This window comes from Macrotis lagotis, chromosome 4 (assembly GCF_037893015.1).
Source record: "Macrotis lagotis isolate mMagLag1 chromosome 4, bilby.v1.9.chrom.fasta, whole genome shotgun sequence".
Lineage (NCBI taxonomy): Eukaryota > Metazoa > Chordata > Mammalia > Peramelemorphia > Peramelidae > Macrotis > Macrotis lagotis.
In genome coordinates, this window is record NC_133661.1 from 9491568 (window position 1) to 9511580 (window position 20013).

Consider the following 20013-nt stretch of genomic DNA (forward strand, 5'->3'; position numbering starts at 1 on the left):
CCCCGGGGTCGGAGGGGCGGCCCACCAGAGCCAAAGAACTTCAGCCTCCCGGAGGCAGCCCCAGGGCGCAGGGCTCACAGCAGCGGGGGAGTTTCCTGAGCTACACCCCGGGGAGAGAGCACCGGGCACAATTTGGGGGACCAGTGGGGGGCCTCTGCCACAGCGAGCACGTGGAGCCCAGCCCCCAGGGCACACAGCCAGCAGTCTGGCCACAGCAGCCCAGATCCAGGAAACTGAAGCAGGCAGAGCCGGTAAGCAGGAGCCCCCAGGGCATGAGCCCATTGAGCTGAGGGAGGGGAGTGAAGAGAGACTGCGAGCTTGGTCCTCTGCCCCTGGAACAGGACTCTGGGGCTCTGACCACAGTCTAGGCCCCACCATAGAACAGCAGGGCCCCCCCCCCCCCACCTCAGCCCCATGGCAGAGGGGGGCACCTATGGTCATTCACAGACCAGGAGGGAGGACAGAGCCTCACACACTGAGACCCTTGTGGGAGTGTCCCAAAAGCTCAGGAAGCACCCCAAAACCAGGCTCAGGCTGGAAAAATGAGCAAGCAGAGAAACAAGAGCAAGACCATTAAGAAATATTTTGCCTGTGAGCCCAAGAAGGATCAAAATACTCAGTCTGAAGATGAGGAAGCACAAGCTCCTGCATCTAAAGACTCCAAGAAAAACAGAAATTGGGCTCAGGCTATGACAGAGCTCAAAAAAGACTTTGAAAATCAAATGAGGGAGATAGAAAAACTGGGAAAAGAAAGGAGAGAGATGCAGGAAAAACAAGAAAATGAAGTCAGCAGCTTAGTCAAGGAAATCCAAAAAAATGCTGAAGAAAATAGCATGCTAAAAACCAGCTTAGGTCAAATGGATAAAACAGTTCAAAAAGTTATTGAGAAGAAGAATGCTTTAAAAAGCAAAATTGGCCAGATGGAAAAAGAGATAAGAAAACTCTCTGAGGAGAACAAATCCTTCAGACAAAGAATAGAACTCAGGGAGATTGATAAATTTATGAGAAATCAGGCCTCAGTACTTCAAAACTAAAAGAATAAAAAATTAGAAGAAAATGTGAAACATCTCATTGAAAAAACAACTGATATGGAAAACAAATTTAGGAAAGATAATTTAAAAATGATTGGAGTACCTGAAAGTCATGATCAGGAAAAGAGCTTTGACATCATTTTCAAAGAATTACTACAGGAAAATTTCCCTGATATTCTACAAACAGAGGGCAAAATAGGAATGGAGAGAATCCACCAATTCCCCTGAGAAAGAGATCCCAAAAAACCAACCCCTAGGAATATTATAGCCAAGTTCCAGAACTCCCAAGTCAAAGAGAAAATATTAGAAGCAGCCAGAAGGACACAGGTCAGATATCGTGGAGCTGCAGTCAGGATCACACAGGACTTAGCAGCAACTATATTAAAAAGCCCATAGGGCTTGGAATATAATATACTGGAAGGCAAAAGAGCTTAGAATGCAACTGAGAATCAACTGCCCAGCAAAATTTCCTCTTCCAGGGGAAAAAGATGGACTTTCAATGAACCAGGGGAATTTCAGATATTCCTGTTGGAATGGCCAGAGCTGAACAGAAGGTTTGATCTTCAGATACAGGACTCAGGTGAAGCATAGAGATTGGAGAAGGGGAAAATATGAGGGACTTAATGATGATGAACTGCATGCATTCCTGCATAGAAAAATGACACTGATAATACTCATATGAACCTTCTCAATTATCAGAGCAGGTAGAAGGAGATTTTATAGATGAAGCACAGGAGAAAGCTGAATTTGAAGATAAAATATGGTGTAAAAATGGAGTCAGTAGAAAAAAGGGAAATGTAATGGGAGAAAGAAAAAGGAGAGGGCGGCTAGGTGGCACAGTGGAAAAAGCACCGGCCCTAGAGTTAGGAGTACCTGGGTTCAAATCCGGTCTCAGACACTTAATAATTACCTAGCTCTGTGGCCTTGGGCAAGCCACTTAACCCCATTTGCCTTGCAAAAAAAAAAAACCTAAAAAAAAGAAAAAGGAGAGGGGGCAATAGGCCAAGATACTTCATATAATAAGATATTTCTTTATTAAAATGAGCTATTGCAATGATATGAAGGGGGGAAGCAAGGGGGAATGAGGGAATCTTTGCTCTCATCAGAGGTGGCTAGGAGAGGAAACAGCATATATACTCAATGGGGTATAGGCATCTGGAGTAAGAAGGGGGGGATGTGAGTGATGCAGGAGTGGATGGACCATGGGGGGAGAGTGGTCAGATATAACACATTCTCTTTTTTACTTCTTGCAAGGGGCTGGGATTGGAAGGCCTGCCCAGGACCATAGGGCCAGGTGGATGCTGGGCCTAAGGGGTGGTAGGGGGGCTTGGGCCCTTTTGGCCCCAGGGCCAGGGATCTGTCTGCTGCATCACTCAGCTACCCTACAGCAGAGTCAGAGTGAAAGGAGAGAGAAAATATAGTACATGGTAGTGGAGAAATACGAAAGGAGGGAGTGGCAATCAGCAATGGCAGTGGTGGAAAAATATGGGAGTAACTTTTGTGATGGACTTAGCATAAAAAATGTGATCCACCCATGACAGAGTTGGTGGTGTTGGAACACAGACTGAAGCACATTTTTTGTTATTATTATTTTTTGGGGGGGTGGTACAGGGCAAGTGGGCCTGGGTGGCCTGCCTGGGGTTGCATAGCAGGATGATCGTTGGGTATCTGGGGCCGGATTTGGACCCGGGTGCTCCTGGCTCAAGGGCCAGTGCTCTGTCTGCCACCCAGCCACCCCTACTATTATTACCATTTTATTTTATTTTGGGTCTTTATTTTTTTGTGGTTTACGCAGGGCAGTGGGGTTGGGTGGCTTGAATGTCACACAGCTGGGTGATTGTTGGGTATACTGGGTCGGATGTGGGCTTGGGTGCTCCTGGCTCCAGGGCTGGTGCTCCGGCCACTGCGCCACTTAGCCATACCTACAATCATTACTATTATTTTTTTAAATTTAAATTTTAAGCTTTTCTCTCCCCTTTGCTTTATCGCTCAACTGAGTCTATATTTTTGTGCAGAGGGGGGATTTTGCTTGTTCTTAAACAAGAGTATTTTATTAATGTATAAAAAAATTGTACAAAATGAGAATAAATAAATACTAAATTAAAAAAAAGATTCATTCAGATACCAGCAGACAATTTCAGGGTGAATTGGAGATTTCAACTGAAATAGGCCTGGGCTGCTTCATCTTAAAAGGAGGGGGTTCTGTGAGCATGTCTGGGTTGAAATTCTGTTCTGAGTGCAAAAGCCAAGCTGTCCACACCTCTCAAGTACAGCCCCTGGGGCACTGAAATCCTGAGAGGCTGTGAACAATGCTAGGGAATGATTACATCTTGCCCATCTCCCTAAGGCACCCCTCTCTGCATTTCACTGCTTTATCCTGAAGAGAATTCAGATCTGGTTTCATAATCTGTTGACCAAGGCTTTGTGACTTGGATACCAGGGAATAGAGCTAGGGCCCAAAACTGCAAAATTGCTGGGAAGAAAGTCAGTGTCACTTGGAAGTAATGGGATTCTTGCTCAGGCCTAGCCTGTCAGCACTCATTCAGTTGTTGATGAAGCAGTTTTTTGCAAAGACGTGAAATGTTCCCAGTGCACACAGGCACCCCTTGTTCTTCACCAGCAACTCTAGTCTCTGGGGTGGGTGGGTTTCGGGCATGACTTCTAGGAGCCCTCATGGGTATCTCAAGCACAATGACAGATGACCTGTCAGAAAGGGCTGTTTCCTGCAGTGCATCAGGGGTCTGGGGACTTTTTCCTCAACTGAATGTGCATGATTGATACACAGAGCTCCTATAGTTCCTTCCCTTGGAAAGAGCTCCCAGGCTGTGATCTGAACCAGGGGTCTTCCCTGGCCTTTGAGTGTTATCAGTGGCTGCCTGCAGGTTTCTCCTCAGCCTTATCAGTGACCCAGCCCAGGGAAGGGCAGGAGCAGCTCCTTGCTTACTCACTAGGAAAGGGGCCGGCACTTCACTTGGTCTCCTGATCAGCTTCTTCCTCCTTGGCCAGGCCTGATCCTGTGGCGTGGAGGAGCAAAGCCCCTTGGATCTAATTAGATCCATTTCCCTTCTTTCTTACAGCCTTTTGTAGGAATCAGCTGGTAAAGAAATGAAGATTCTATTATTAAAAGACCCTAAGGATGATGACTCCGGCCAGGATCCCTATATTCAGGTAAGTGGTCCAGAAAGTCTCACCTGGACATATGGCATCCAGGCTTGCCTTTATCATTCTGCTCAAGTGGGCATCAGCTTGGGCTGGGGGAGGCAGCTAGATCACCCCCTGGAGCCAGTGGTGCCTAACAAAGTGGGCCCTGGGGTCCTGCCTTTGCAACTTTCAGTCCTTCAGTATTGGTACTTGTTTTCCCCTCAGGAATTGAGATCATGTGGATTTGAAGCCACTTTGATACCTGTTTTATCCTTTGAATTTTTGTCTCTGCAAAGTTTCTCTGAGAAGGTAAGACCAAATATCTTGTCTGTCAGAACTAGAGTCAGTCCTGCCAATCTGGCCTTAGACTGACCAGAGAGGAGCTCATTCAGGGATAAGCTTTTAGTGTAGGTGAAGTGGTTAAGGCAGAGTAGCTGACCAATGGGCACAGCCATGTGGCACCCTCTTAGGATGCCCTCACTCTCCCACAAGTAAGGAAGTACACCCCATTCTAGTCTTGGGGGGCGGGCTGTGATCATTGCTACTAATTTGGGTTCGAGTGTTTTATATTGGCTTCCCTGCCAGCACTGCACTGCAGGCTTCCCAGGCTTCTTAGAACTTCTCCTAGTCCTCCCATGTGAGGACAGTTCATGCACTTTACCCTCAACAGTGGGCACCCACTTCATCTCTAACTGAGTGCTACTCTGCATGTTTTGATCTACAGAGGGTCCCAGAAGTTGTGGGGCTGGCCCTTTCTGCAAGTCCTCAAAAGGGCAGCAGCAGTGGGGTCCTTTTTATCCCAGAATTCCAACTGAGAGAGCATAGATGAGCTACTTGGAAGCCCAAGTGCTCTGTCTGATGGCTCACCATCATTGTCTGATTTGTGCATCTGTGGTTTCCACCAGTAGAATAATGCATCATGAGGGCCAGAGCCAAGGCCCACTGCCCCCACCCCCACCCCACCCTACCCCTCGTGGTTACTAAATGATTGTGAGTTGATATATTGGAGCTTAATAAGCTGTTTTTGTTTGTGTTTTTGGTGACAGCTGTCTCATCCAGAAGCTTATGGGGGGCTCATTTTTACCAGTCCCCGCTCAGTGGAAGCAATGAAATTGTGCCTGGAACAGGACAACAAACTGGATGGTGAGTCTGGGCCTGGGAGCCAGAGGTGGGGCCTTTGGTTCACCTCCTAAACTCTCATCTCACATTGAAAACAACCAAAAAGCCAAAAGACACATCAAGCTGATATGGCTTGCCCGGGGTGAAGAAAATGCCCTTTTGGGGCTGCTTTTCATAACCTTCCCCCTCCCCCAGGGCAAATGGGAGCCACTACCAATGCCAGGAGACCCCCATATGGGCAGAGGTGTGTGTCTCCAGGTAAGTGACTGAGTTCACCTGCTCGTTCTGCATCTCCCAGCTCCATGGGGTGTTCACTCCCCTCTTGATGTGGTGTTAAAATGGTTGGGGGGGATAGGCACTCCAGGACTCCTCCCTCCTTGCTAACATAGATCCAACCACTACACTTTTCCCTCTGATTAGATCTGTTTGGGGTCTGAAAATTGTACACTTGGAGATGAAACAGAGACCCATTTAGCTAAAGAAAAGTTGCTGTCCCTGGCTTTCTCTGTGGAGTGGGTCCTGGGCCTGATTCTGGGTCTAGTGGGCCTGACTTTGCTTCTTTCTGCCATAATGAAGTCCCTTCACATCTCCAGGTCTCAGATCAGAGTTCCTCCTAGGTTCACAGGGGTTGGTGCTACATTCAAGAAGCTGCCTTCAGGCCCTGGTTCTGCCCTTCCCTAGCTAGGGAACCTTCAAAGATTCCTCAGTGAAATGCAGGGTCTGGACTGGAGGAGCCCATGGGGGCACGGGCCCTACCAGAAAGTCCCACAGAATGAGATTTGCAGCTCTGAAACATCATCAAAGAGATTTCCCCTGAGATTTAGTGAGGGAACAGACCTGTCCCTCCTTGCAAGAGTCTGGAGAATCTGGTGGGTTCGGAGTTACCTCTGCATGTGCAGGTACCCCTGGCCAGGGACAGTGAGCTGATAAGATGACATTGGATGCCCATTCCTGCTTGGTGAAGAGTGAGGGGGGTTCTGAGTAGAGTTTGTCTCCAGCTCTAAAAATGAGCTGGCAACCTTGATCTTTGGAGGAGAAATGAACTTCAAGGGGACCTTTAGCCAAGGAAGACCCCAGCACCCTTTGCTCTCCCAATTGGCTCAGCCTCTTGGGCTCTCAGCTGTCAGAGGCTCCCCAGTAACTTCCTGGTTAAGATGGTTTCTGAGAGGGTGTAGCCCACTTTTTCTTTGGACACAGAAAAGCTTCTGGAACCCCAGTGGCATCGAGAGCAAGAACATACTTCCTTGCACCTTCATTTCCAAAGAAGTCATGTGGAAACTGTTCACGTTTATCCCCTGAATTGCGTTGTTTTATTGACTATTTAAACAGCATTTTATGTTCTGTGGTTTTCCTTCTCTCCCTCTAAAGATCTCGATTTTTAGTCATCACATTGCTATGCAAATGAGCATTCAATGGTATATTTGTTTTCCAAGGACATTAAAATGTTTTTAATGCAGGCAGAAGACACAATTCCTATTTCAGGGAAAGTGCCTTCAAACGCGCACCAAATCTGATGTGTGTTATTGTCTAAAGAGCTTGCAGTGGCTACAGCTCTTAGTTCTTTGCCCAAAAGTGATATTTTTGTTTTTGTTTATAAGACAAACTTGTATTAGTCACATTCTGCTTTGCTCATAGATTGTTCAAAAGAAACAAAAATAGCCTTCCAGGGCAGAAATCCAAACGGCCACTTCTGTGCTCACAGTTCACCACTAAATGCTGACTTTTAATTATCTGTTTTTCAGTCTGGAAAAAGTCTCTGAAAGAAAAATGGCATGTCAAGCCAGCGTACGTGGTAGGCCACGCCACTGCCTCCCTCGGTGAGTGTGAGAAGGAGTTCTGGAAACAGCTTTGGCCTATGCTTTGTGGGGAAGGGGCCATCAAGATGGCCAAAAGAGGCCCCTACCCATGTTGGTCAAACTTAGAGAACCAGTCAATCTTCCCCATGACCCATCCACACTTTTGAAGGCCCCCACCAGAGCCCCTAGTAAGAGGAGCACTGGAGGTCTTGGTGTTTCCCTCCTCTCTCTCTGTTCCTTTCTCCTTGTGACCCCAGGTCTCAGTTGAAGGGACTTGGCCTCAGTAGCTTCTTAGACCCCTGCCACCTCCAAATGGGCAATGTGTTCCACAATGAATCAGGCTGGGATTTGGAGCCCCATCCATCCCCAGACATATACTGTGGAAAGCCCAGACTGACCCCTGAGCACTGCGGAGGCACTCAAGAAGGAAGGCCCAGGCGGCATTTCCCAAAAGCTTCCCGATTACCTGTCTTTCATCAGTGAGCCAGTATGGTGAATGTTTTGGATTCTTGGTTGCATCAACCTCTCCTGAATCCTATATGGCTCCGGATCCCGCTGCATAAACTAGGGCTTCATTCCTGGAGAAAATTTGTAACTGAAGAAGAGATTTTTTTTTCCTCTTTGGACTCAGCATATTTTTAGTGATCCACAAATCACAAGTTGACAGTGTTTAAAGTCTCAGTTTGCTGGATCCCACTCAGATGAGTCTGACTGGCAAGTCTTCTCCAAGAAGAGCCACGTTCCTCTCCACTAACAAAAGGGAATAACTCTGTGGTGCAGCCCCCAACCCCATTTCTGTTCCTCCCTCTTTCTCGGGCCCTGGCCTGATAGCTTGGCTGGCTGTTCTCTGGGGCTCTGAATGACTTTTATTTGCTTGGACTCAGGCTTTTCATTTCATTGACCCTATTGGGGGTCTACTTAATAGACTGTTGTCCTTCCCCAGGTCATTCCTGACTTCAGGAAGGAGCCAAAAGACCTGCCCTCCTGTCAGGGTCTGAGCAGGAGCCCCCCTGGGTGAGAGCCCCAGGTCTTGGATCTGGCTTGCCCAGATACTTATTGGGGTGACCCTTGCCTCTGTTTCCCTTTGAGGCTCTGATGCAGCCCCTGGGCTCTCACTAACACACCCTCTGCCAAGCCCACCTCACCCTACCTAACAGGAGAGGTTGTCAACTCAGGAGCTTCCTTATCAGTGGCCAATTTGTAAAGGTTTCCTAAAGGGGCCTTTTTGGGATCGTAGGGTCAGATCTCGGAAGGACCCCTCCAGAGAATAAAGTCTAGACATTTGGTTTTGGTTGTTTTTCAGTGAGAAAAATCGGCTTGGCCACAGAAGGAGAAAATTGTGGAAATGGCGAGAAACTTGCTGAATACATTTGTTCACGTAAGTAGAAAGATTTCTAAATAAGACCTTGTGTTTTGTGGCCTGGCTGAGCATCACGGGAGCATCTAGAACCTGTTTTCTTCAGTTGTGCTTTCTTTGAGACTATATTTGTCATCAGGGACACAGAAATACTTTTGAGGACACTCCACATGAGATTGGTTCAGTTTCCTTACTGAGTACGTGGACTAGCCCACAGCTTCTTCCAGAAAGATTTGAGATTGCTTGTGAGCAGAGGGTCTCTCCAAGTCAGGGATAGCAAGCACCGAAGAGATCCCCCAGGCCCCTGCTGCCAGGTCTCCTTCTGAGAACATTGTCAATCCCCACTTCACGGGGATTTTCTTCCCACTGCTCCTCCAGAAGGACGAGCTCCTGGATCCTGACCTCAGGGGTCCCCCGAGGCTCTGTCCTGGGCCCTCTTCTCTTCTCTTCCCCACCCCTTATCCTTGGTGGATTTGCTCATCATTTCCAACCCTTCTCCTGATTCCCTGTCCCATAGCACTGCCCTGTTGGGCAGATTCAGGATGTCAGCTCGCAGCCTGGCCTGGGGCCATGTGCATCTCCTCAGACTCCTCTCACCCCATCTCTCCAGTCTGTTTCTTCTGGGGGGAATGTCCTTCCATATGTCCCTCACACTGGGATTTTTCTGGCTGATGTCCACTCGGGCCTCCTGTAAGCCAGTCCTTCCCACCTCCTGTCTCTGGGCCTCCAATAGCATCTCTAGAGCCAGCTGTCCCCAAAGTCTTTGTGCCCTTTGGAGCTAGAAAGGCTTCAAATGGATCCCAGTGTTGTCTTATTGGAACTTCACCATAAGCCTGTCAGGGAGGGGTCCCTGTTGTCCAGGGAGGAAATCGAGGCAGGCAGGCGTGAAGTGACTTGCTCAGAGTCCCCACAGCTGGAGGAGCTCTGGTCTTGCCGCCTCCAGGCCTGGCAGTTTATGTGCTCTGGTGCCCCCAGCTGCCTTTGCCAGTGCAGGTATATGTGTGGTTGGGGGGGGCTTGTTTCCACAGTGTCTCCCCCACTGGCCTGGGAGTTCCTGCCTGCCCCTCACCATGCTTCACCAGTGACTGACCACTGGCTTGACTTTCAGTGATCTCTCAGCCAGGTGGGCAGAGCAGGCATCATATCATCTGTTCTCTGTTGGACAAATGCTGGGGTGACCAAGGACCCAGCCTCCCAGTGTTGAAGAGCAGCCTTCCACTGCCTTGAGGTCAAGTGCTTCTCTGAGAACCGTGGGGGACAGTGCTCAGGGCCTTTTCACATGGGCGTTCCTTGTGGAACCCTCCCTCCACCTCAACTCATGCTCTCTACCCACAGGGGCTCAAGAAAGGCTTGTCAACCAGAATTCCAGAACTCCAGGGTCTCACACTTCTCAATCATCTTGCTAGCCAGGCACCTAGATGGGGCTGGCAGGAGGAGGATGGGGGGAGCCTGAGGCAGGCACAGGAGGTACATAAACCCCCGACATATAGCATACTCTGCCCCTACCTTGGGGACACCTTGCCTTCCTAGTTAAACTCATCTGATCCTGTTCTCCCCACTACCCTTTGCAGCGTCAGTCATTCCCATGGCCCACCTCATATGGGGTTCACTTTGAATCCAACTAGGGCCTTTAGCTGCCATGTTCATTGTGGCCCAACCCAGGGCCCCAGACCATGCTGGAGGGAGCTGGGGTTGGCTCAGCTTCTCCCCCTCCTGATGTCAGCCCTGAGCCCCAGCAATTCTGGATAAGAACCGCTATTGGGGGGATGGTAGAGGTTCCTCTGGACTGATGCCTTCGAGGATCCTTAGAATTAGAATTGGCATATGAACAGACGTGAAGTGCTGGCTTAGCGAGGGCACAGGGGCAGAGCACTTGATCATCCAGCCCCACCCTGCCATGATAAGCCCGGTTGAAAGCCCTTTCTGCTTCATCCTCCTGGCCCTTTGCATCCATGGCTCTGCCCCCTCTTCATTGTCTCTGCTGGCTCTGGCAGTTCTACCCTCCCTCAGTGAGGAACAAGAAGGCTGGCCCTCTAAGTGTGGCGTTGGAAGGAGGAGCTGCCCAGGGAGGATGTATTGGTGCCAGGAGGCTCCTCAGCCTTCCTCACTGGCCCAAGTCCCGGTCAGTCAGTACCCCAAGCACCATCATTCTCCCAGCTCTGAGGGGAGCGTCACCAGCGGAGTCAAGAAGTGCCATCCTCTGCCAGATCTGTGTGAAGGTTCCCCTGCCCCTGTCCCCTCCCCCCCCGGCTCTGAAAGGTCAGAAGTTTCAGACTCCCTGAGAGATGAGGCCAAGCATCCAGTGGCCTGGTGAGCAGTGCCAGGGCTGCTTTCCCACAGAGACACTGAATCACCAGGGGATTTTTCCAGTCTATCTCTGTATTTCTATTTCATTATGAAGCCCCCACTGGGAAAAGACCTACACTGAACCCTGAGAGTGTCGGGCCAAGCCTGGATCCTACCCCTTCCTAGAGCGTCATCTGTGCCTGGGACAAAAGTGAGGACTGCACTCTGGGAGGGTCAGGGTCCTTGCCATGAGGAAGGCTTGAAAGACTAGGACAGTACAGAACCTCCTTGTTGAGGAGCCTGGACCTCAAGCAGGGCCAGTGGCACAGAAGTTAGAGCCCCCCAGCTCCTCCTGGGCTCACTCGACAAGCTGTGACTGGGCCTTCAGCTGAGGCCCACGCCAGGCCATCTCGTGGGGCGGCAGCCACCCAGCCGAGCATCCCTGACCTCCCCCATCCAAAGGCTCCCAAAGCTTCAAATGCCCATTGTCTCTGCAGCAGGGACCTCTTTGAGAAGCCCCTTGGCCAGACAAGTGCCAAATTGATGAAGGCTGACCTCCCAGATGTTCTCCATAGGATTCTCCTTCCACAAGAGCGAGCCTTCCCCAAACTCACGTTGTTGCCCATGGCCTCTGTCCCGTTTCTTAGAGCCAGCTGGGCCAGGGCAGACCCTCAACAGTCACAGGGGTCAGGGATCCTGGGAGGTCAGATTGGCCTCTCTGTGTCCACCTGTTTAGTGCCAGCGACTGGGGGGATCTCGGTGGGAGTCAGTGATTCTTCTCTAGGGGACTAGGTGTGTGTGTGCGTGCGCGCACGTGCGCACACGCGTCTTGTGTGTCTACATGTCTTTGTGACTGTGTCTGTGTACCTGGGAGCACAGGGTCATTGAGAGCGGGTGCCCTTTTGCTTCTTTGTCTCCCTAGCTCTTAGTGCAGTGTGCAGCAGGTGGAGTGGAGTGAAGGAACAGCCCACTCAGCTGCAGCTTCTGCCTCCTCGGCCCCTGGCAGCTCATTCTGTCCGGCCTTTCTCGGGGTGCTCCATCTCTGGCCAGGAACTGTCAGCCCCCCCCTTAACCAGTTTCCACTTCCCACATAAGTTTTTCCTCTTTGATTCCCTTACTTTGGACAGACAATTCAGAGAAAGATACTACTTTGTGCCCCTTGGGTCTGAAGGGCAATGTGGACCCCACTGATTCCCAGAAATGAGTTGTTATTCAAAGTTCCTCTGCGATGTCTTGGACAGCAGCCCTGGGAAGTCACCAGTCTTCCTTTCTGGGACTCAGGTTCCCCCAGGGCTGCCCCACAATCTCCTAGAAGGTGGTGACTGCCCGCAGCTGCTCTCTCCTCCCTCTGGCCCTTCCTGAGCAGTCTTGTCCCTCTGTCCTGAGGAGGATCAGAAGTATCTTACTGACCCAGCACCCTGCTCCCTTCTCTTCAGGAAGAGCCCTGCTCCCCTTTTTCTCCTGGGTCTCTGAGGTTCTTCTCCTACCCCTCAGACCCTTTTTGTTCCTCACCTAAGCCTGGCTCCATTTTCCCTGTCCCCAGCAGTAGGGCATTTGGAAAGGTGGCTTCAGGTCCCTTGACCTGGACCAGGAGGTGCTGGAGTCATGGCCAATGTCATCAGCCAGCCTTTATTAAGTACCTGCAGTGCCAGGCGTTGTGCTAAATATGCCCTCAGATCTCTGATTGTGGTAAAGACAGATAGCGTCCCTGCCCCATGGACCTCGGACCTCACACCTCAGTGGGGGAGACGACGGTGAACAAGAAAGATCCCTATGGGAACAACTGGAGCTGTGAGTGAGGGAAGGAAGGATTCTAACCGAAATGCGCCAGAGGCCCGGCAGGGATGAAGCGGCCGGCCAAGTGTTCCACCCCACCCCCAGCCCCTCAGACAGCGGCTGTGAAGATTTTCATGCAGGAGATGGCACATCTTAGGCAGTAACCAAGCAGGAGACCAGCGCCACCAGATCTCTTGAGTTTGTGAAGACAAGGAGGGGCTTCAGTCAATCCACTGTGCCCAGCCCTAGGGGTGCCCCTCAGAACCAAGACAAAGGCAATCATTCTTTCTGGGTGTTCCTGGTGGCCCATAGATAGTATTTGGTGGGCATGGCCCTCTGGGCACGGTGAGGAATAGTGGGTACAAAGTGCACAGCCTTGGAGTGGTAATGAGCTGTCCACAAGCATGCAGGGGCCAGTTCTCTGACCCTCTCTGTGGGTGCTGAAAGGGCTTTCTCAGTTGGCCAAAGGTGTCCTGAGATTACCCCCGCCTGTGTTCATAGGTGCAGATCTCTGACCGAGCACATGCAATCACAGATGCAGAGGAGACCAGCCATGCCACAGCCCAGAGAATCCTCCACTTCAGGCTGTGGCGGTGGGGATGATCACTGCCCTGCTGGGAGGGCTCCAGCTCTAGGACTAGGATCTGGCAGATGGCTAAATTCCCCCAGCCCCTCCTCTGGCTTCCAGACATGGGCAGAGCCCCATAGACCCCTGCAGGGTCAGCGCATCCCTGCCAGGCTGTGCTTGGGAAGGTGCAAGTGTGTGGAGGGGGTGGCACCTGGTGGAGAAGAGACTTTCCCAAAGTTGCCTCTGAGAGCGCTTCACCTCCAGAGGCTGCTGTGAGTGGCTAGCTGCTTGATGGATGACCTCCAACTCCCAGATTGCTGAGGAAAGCAACCTCTCCAAAGCCAGTGATGAGCTTGGCCTGCCAGGGAAGGGCTGATGAAGGCCCAGCATCCCCATCACCCCTTGGCCACAGAGGCCCAGGCTGCTAAAGTAGGAGGCGGTCTTGGGAGGAACAGTCATGTTTCTAAGTGGTATTGATATTTCTTCCATAAAGAGCTCTGGGCTTGAATGATGGAAGTCAGCATTCATGGCTTTAACAATTGAACAAGATTTGTCTGTGCAAAGAATTTGGGGGGGGGGGGGAAGGGACCAATTTCATTTTTCATTTGGAGGCAAAAGTCTATGATAGCATAAGTAGAGAAAAGATTATGTCTCTACGGTTGAAATTCAGACACTTCAGAAAAGTACTCAAGCTTTCATAAACTAAACCAGTTAGAGAGATCTGGCTCAGCTCTTTGTGATCTAAGAGGCCTCTGATGTGGGGTGAGGGTCATCTGCTCTGAAATGATGTTCTTAGGACGAAATGAGCAATTTATCAGTTCCAAAAGAATCCGTCCTCAACTACAAATAATAGGAGATGTTCCCTTTTTATGCTACCAGGTTTAAGTCCATCTATTCAATTTGGGGTCACAGATTTCAGAGTAGTGGCAGTAACTCATGTCCACATTTCCATTATTGATCTTGGTAAATCTTTATTTCTCAACAAGAATAAGAGCAGTTGAAAGGATCTGAGTTAAAATAAAAAGATGCGATGAACACCGCCCTCTGATGCCCCACCTTAGAATCCACCTTGGACTCTTGGGTTCCATGACTGGTGCCACCTTGGGACCTGCACGTGGAGGCCGCCATGACCAAGGAGCTTTGTCTTTGGAAGGCCTATGTTGGCCTTCTTGACATGGTGGGTAGAGAAGGGAGGGAACTTGAGCAGCCTGGGCGCCTTGTCCCAACCATCTGCTGTAATTCTCTACTTTGTAAACACGAGTCAGAAAGGATTAGCGTTACTTCCAAATTTCCCCCGGTGGTTCAATTAACTGACATCTTGGTAGGGCTGAGATCAACATATTTCTACTTTATCTCAGAGAATGTTGTTCTGCATTCGATGGCAAGTCTCCATTGTTTTCTCTCATTTATTACCATCACATTTGTGGTTCTTAATAAATCTTCAATTTGCAATTAGAATAGCCTATAAATCCATGCTGACTACTAAGCAGGACTTTGCTTAGATTTTACTGTTATGGTAATATTTTTCATCCCTGGGTAATACAAGGGCTCAATCTTAAAAGCTAAAAAGCTACTTGGATTGCTGAAAATAAGCAAACCAATCCCTGGGTTATTGTTCTGATAGACATTTCCTCACATCTCCTGAGGCAACTTCTTTAATGGGAATGTAATTATCAGTTAAATAGCAAAAGGTAGAAGACAATTATAACATATTTTGGAGAATGAGAGGGATGGGAGGAGACCTTTCATATGAGTAGTTGACGCTTGGCTTCAAACTGACTGGAATCAAAGCAAATCCCCAGATCTTTGTAGCTTTACAGATATCAACTTTTTTCTTTTAAGAAAAATCTGAGTGTCATTGTCTCAATCTTCTGTAGTGACCGTTTATTGGGGATCCGCTGGCTGTAGCGTGCTGCAGTTTTATTTTCAATGCGCATTATCATCTTTAGCCTTGACAGTGCAGCCTCCTTCCCTTGGGCTGGGAAGAAGGATGGATCTAATTCAGGAGACCCGGGCGCCAGGCCAGTAACTCCGCCGCCCACCTCGGTCGATCGGTTATCATTGATGAAGAGCTTGCTGGGTACCAGCCTTGTGCTGACCCTAGGGTCACAAAGAGGCCGAGAACTCACCATCTAATCGGGGGGGAACCTCAGGCCGACCAAGAGACGCAAAGCAGCCAGGGGTCACGTCCAGGCAGCTGACCTAGCCTCAGTCCCCAGCTGACCCTCGAGCCCTTCCCTCTCCTCCCCCACTTCTTCCATTACTGTACCTTACTGCACCCCAGCCCCACCCCTGTGATGTCTTCATCACCTCAGCTGCCTCTTCTTTTAGGGGGTGACTCTGAAGTAGAGAGGGAGCGTCCAGAGGGAAGGAGTCAGTGCCTAACAGACTGTAATCAACACCTTTTCAGTCCCTCTGGGACTGTTTTCAGGGACCCCCTGCCTGGGAGGGACCTCTTCCAGGTCATGAAAGGTACATATGTGCATGTACATGGGTAGACACGTTTAAAATAGAGCTAGAGGTCGCTTCTTGGCCCTCCACGAGACCTCTTCCTGGTGTCTTCTGAAGGCTCTCAGCTCCCAGGGAATTATGATCTTACCCACAAAAGAGTCAACTTGATCATTGTTCCCCTGAACCAAATTCAAGTGGTAGAAGCTACTGGAATGATCATAACAGCTAATGTTTACACAGCCTTCCTCATCTAACAGGCCCATACCAAGCACTTGGCGGTTACTTTCTCATTGGGTCCTCACATCACCTTGTGATTTGGAGCTGGTATCACACTCCTTTTACAGCTGAGGGAACTGAGGCAAATAGAGGTTCAGTGACAGGCCCAGAGCACCACACTCTGCCAAAAAGTGTCTGCGGCTGGATTAGAACCCAAGCCCCTCTGGTAATCTGACCAGACCTCCCAGACTCCCTCTTAATACTGGGAGATCTTGGAGAGTTTATGGTATGGGATCAACACTGGACGTGTCTCCCCATTCCATGTCCTGTACCCCTCCTGAAGGAGTGTTACATGTCACAGAGAGCAAGGCTGGCCAGGATGCTTCTGGAGAACCTTTGGTTAATATGGTGCAGGGCTGGATAGATTGGAGTCTTGATTGTCTCAATTTGAAATGATGGATCAAATGTTCAAGTGTGTCCCACATCGGGTTTTTTTTGTTTTTTTTTTTTTGGAGAGTCTGCCGTTAAATGTTTATCGGCACAACCCTGGCTGTCAGCTCCTTGGGGGTAGGGGCTATGTCCTAGTTTAATGCTTGGATCTTTTCTTGCATACAGTAGGCATTTAACAGTTTTGTTGAATTATTTTGTAAAATGGAAAACAAGGCTTTGCATTTGCAGGCAAGCAATATTATGGAATGTGAGATTCAGTATCCACCCCCTACCCCCAAAGAAGTAGGAACCGTCAAAGGAAAAAACACTTTAAAAATACACAGAAATACAAATCTGCCAACATAGAAGTGAGCAAAGAGGAGAGGTGTTAGAACAAATTTGTTAAATGCCACTGAAGTATCTGCAATAACCAGAGGCCCAGAATCAGTCCACTAGTTTTAAGCACCTACTTTGGAGACCCCCAAGGACAGAACTGAGACCCCACCCTCAAAGATTGTGGACTCTGTCCAGTAATGCAGACACAAACTAGAAACAACCTGGATGTTTCATAGGGATTAACCATACAGTTAAAGAAATCATGCAAGAATGGATGAACACTGATGAATGGTGGAGCTTAAATGCAGGTCAGAGCTTGCTATCTTCAATTTTTAAAAATTATCTGATGTGTTTTTTCTCTGTTGTTTTTCTCCATTTTGATTTGATTCTCCTTTTACAATATAACTATTGGGGTTCTCTATAAAGCATGATTATACATGTAGAGCCTACATGAGAGTGCTTTCTGTCAGGGGAGGGGCAGGGAAGGGAGAGAGGGAGAAAAATGTAAAACTCAAAACCTTGCAAAAACTGATTGTTGAAAACTACCTTTGCATGTAGTTGGAAAAAATAAATAGGATAAAGAAAAGAATTAACGCTGATCAGAAAAACAAAAGAGAAGCTTGTAGAAGTAAAAACAATATCACAAGAACTGAAATTAGAATTAAAAGATGTTTTGAAGGGTGGCTAGGTGGCATACTGGATAGAGCACCAGCCCTGGAGTCAGGAGTACCTGGGTTCAAATGCGGCCTCAGACACTTAATAATGACCTAGCTCTGTGGCCTTGGACAAGCCACTGAACCCCATTGCCTTGCAAAAACCTAAAAAAAAGGGGGTTTTGAAACTTAGAAGGAAGTAATTAAAAGAATGACCAATTTGGAGAATATAATAGAAGATCTCAAAACCTTAAGACTAGCCAGCAAGGTTTACTGTTGGCAGAAATGGAATCGGAGACAAGATAGACTGAGCACAAAAAACAAGTTCAAGAAATGATTCCGTAAACTTTCAAAATTGGAACAGAAACAAATGCCAGGAAAAGAACTGAAAATGAGTACAAGCTATCTCTCAGATTACCAACAATCCTGTAAGATTTAGAAAAAGAATCTGAATAAGCAAAATGTGCCGGAGAGAGTCACAGTTTTGGATACAAAACTCTTCTGTTTATGGAAATGCGTATTTTATTTGATGTTTTAGTTAAGAATAAACAAAGCTTTTCAAAATGCAATCTTTAGGCTTTCCTATTGAATCAGCCCTTGCTCACGGATCAACTCTAATTCACACTCTCATTTACTTTTGTTTTCTCTTAGCTAGTCCCTGGCCCAGCTCCTCACCCAGTTCTACCTTACTCACTCACTGTTCGCATCTCAGCAACTGCTTCCCCAAGACAACCCCAGACTGACGGCACAGTGACACAGAACACGCAGGCTCCCCAACCATTGGGGGCTGGCTTGCCACCCCTAGCACAGAAGCGCATTTCAACACTACTCTGACCTGGGCAAGTCTAACCTCTCTGAGACAGATTTCTCATTTGCAAAATAAGAATCCTAACACCTGGGGCACCTCCCTCCTAGTGAAGCTCACCTAAGATAATGTATACAAAGTATTTTGCAAACTTCAAATGGCTATATAAATGTTAGCTGTTATAAATAGTTATTTAATGAGACCTTAGGGGAAGGCAAAGGTGGAGAATAATTACTCATTCCACTGACAGCTGTGAACTCACGGCAACATGTGCTGTCCGCAGCTGCAGTTCTTGGCAGCATGACAGATAGATGAAGGGGGAAAAGAAAAACAAGTTGGGGAAGATGTAGGTAGGGTAATCTTTGGAAAATTATTTTTATTTGATTAGTTTCCAGTTGCATGTAAAAAGGTTTTTAACAATCCTTTTTAAAAATTTTGAGTTGCAAATTCTCTCCCTCACTCCCACCTCTCTGTCTTCCTTGAGAAGACATGCAGTTTGATATTGATTATGCATACAATACCATGCAAAATATTTCTGTATTAACCATGTTGCAAAATAAAACAAAAAAATCTTAAAAGTATGCTTCAATCATTGACCATGGAGGCGGATCACATTTTTCATCATGGGACCTTTGGAATTGTCTTGAATCATGGTTTTGATCAGAATAAATCAAGTCTTACACAGTTGATCATCCTTACAATATTGTTGTTACCATGTACAGTGTTCTCCAGGTTCTGCCCACTTCACTGCATCAGTTCTTATTAAACTTTTTTTTAACTATACTGCATGTCATTTCTTATAGTCCAGAAGTATTCTATCATCACATATCCCCAACTTGCTCAAGCATAGATGGGCATTTCCTGCATTTCCAACTCTGCCATCACAAACACAACTGCTATAGTTTTGTGCAAATAGAGCTTTCCCCTTTTATTTGATCTTTTTGAGATACCAACCTGGTAGTAGGATTTTTGGATTAGACAGTATCCAGAGTTTTATAGCTCTTTAGTCATAGTTCCAAATTAGTTCTCAAAAGATTGGATATTCTCTCCAACATTTGTCATTTTCTTTTTCAGTCATGTTGGCTCAGTCTGTGATAACCCAGTGTTGTTTTCATTTGAATTTCTCAAATAAGTAATGACTTACAGCATTTTTCACATGACTATTGTAAGCTCTTTCTTTTTTCTAAAAATTGCTTATTTGCGTCCTGTGACTATTTATCAAATAGGGAATGACTTATTTTTATAAATTTGTCTCAGTTCCCTATACATTTGAGAAAATTCTACTTTGTTGGAGAAATTTGCTGTAAATATGTTTTCTCGGTTTCCTGTTTTCCTTCTAAGTTTAGCTGTATTAGTTTTGTTTAAAAGCTTAATGATTTTTTTTTGTAATCAAAATGATCTCTTTCCCAGGAATCTCCTCTTTCTCTTGTTTGGTCATAAACTCTTACTTTGTCCCTAGATCTAACATATTTTTCCATTCTCACCTAATTTATTTATGATATCAACTTCTATGTCTAAATCATTTATCTAATTTACCTTACTTTGGATAGGATGTGAGATGGTGGCCTTTGCCAAGTTAATACAAAATTGCTTTTTTTTGGTTTTCCCAGCAATTTTTGTCAAATAATGAGTTCTTATTGCCAGAACTGGATCTTTGGGTTTCTCAAACATTAGATTACTATGGTTATTTACACTGTGCATTTTGTATCTAATTTATTCTACTGATCTGCCATTCTAATTCTTAGCCAATAGCAGATGGTTTTGATGATTAGTGCTTTATAATAACATTTGAAATCAGGATCTGCTAGGCCCATCCTTAACATTGTCTTTTTCGTTGATTCCCTTGATAGTTTTGACCTTTTCTTCTTCCAGATGAATTTTTGTTATGATTTTTCTAGCTCTATAACATCATTTGTTGAAAGTTTGATTGGTTTGGTACTGGTTAGATCAGGGGTCCCTGGTAATCCCTTCTAGTTGCCAAGTCCCTGTATTGTCTCTGGCTTGCATGCTCCCACAGCTTCTGCTACTTTTGTCTACAACTTCAGTCCT

At 47.4% G+C, this 20013-nt stretch overlaps 1 protein-coding gene across 5 annotated transcripts in view; it reads left to right on the forward strand.

Moving 5' to 3' along the window:
* UROS (uroporphyrinogen III synthase) overlaps positions 1-20013 on the forward strand; it is a 38253-nt gene that overhangs the window by 5151 nt on the left and 13089 nt on the right. For 3 of the 5 annotated variants that reach the window (XM_074232207.1, XM_074232203.1, XM_074232205.1), the window contains exons 2-6: positions 4109-4199; positions 4398-4481; positions 5219-5315; positions 7034-7108; positions 8391-8465. In XM_074232207.1, coding sequence (XP_074088308.1) covers positions 4137-4199; positions 4398-4481; positions 5219-5315; positions 7034-7108; positions 8391-8465 — 394 coding nt within the window. In that variant the 5' untranslated portion in view covers positions 4109-4136. Of the gene's footprint in view, positions 1-946; positions 1612-4108; positions 4200-4397; positions 4482-5218; positions 5316-7033; positions 7109-8390; positions 8466-17810; positions 19074-20013 lie in introns of those variants that run through there. The other 2 variants (XM_074232208.1, XM_074232204.1) reach the window with 2 other exon arrangements.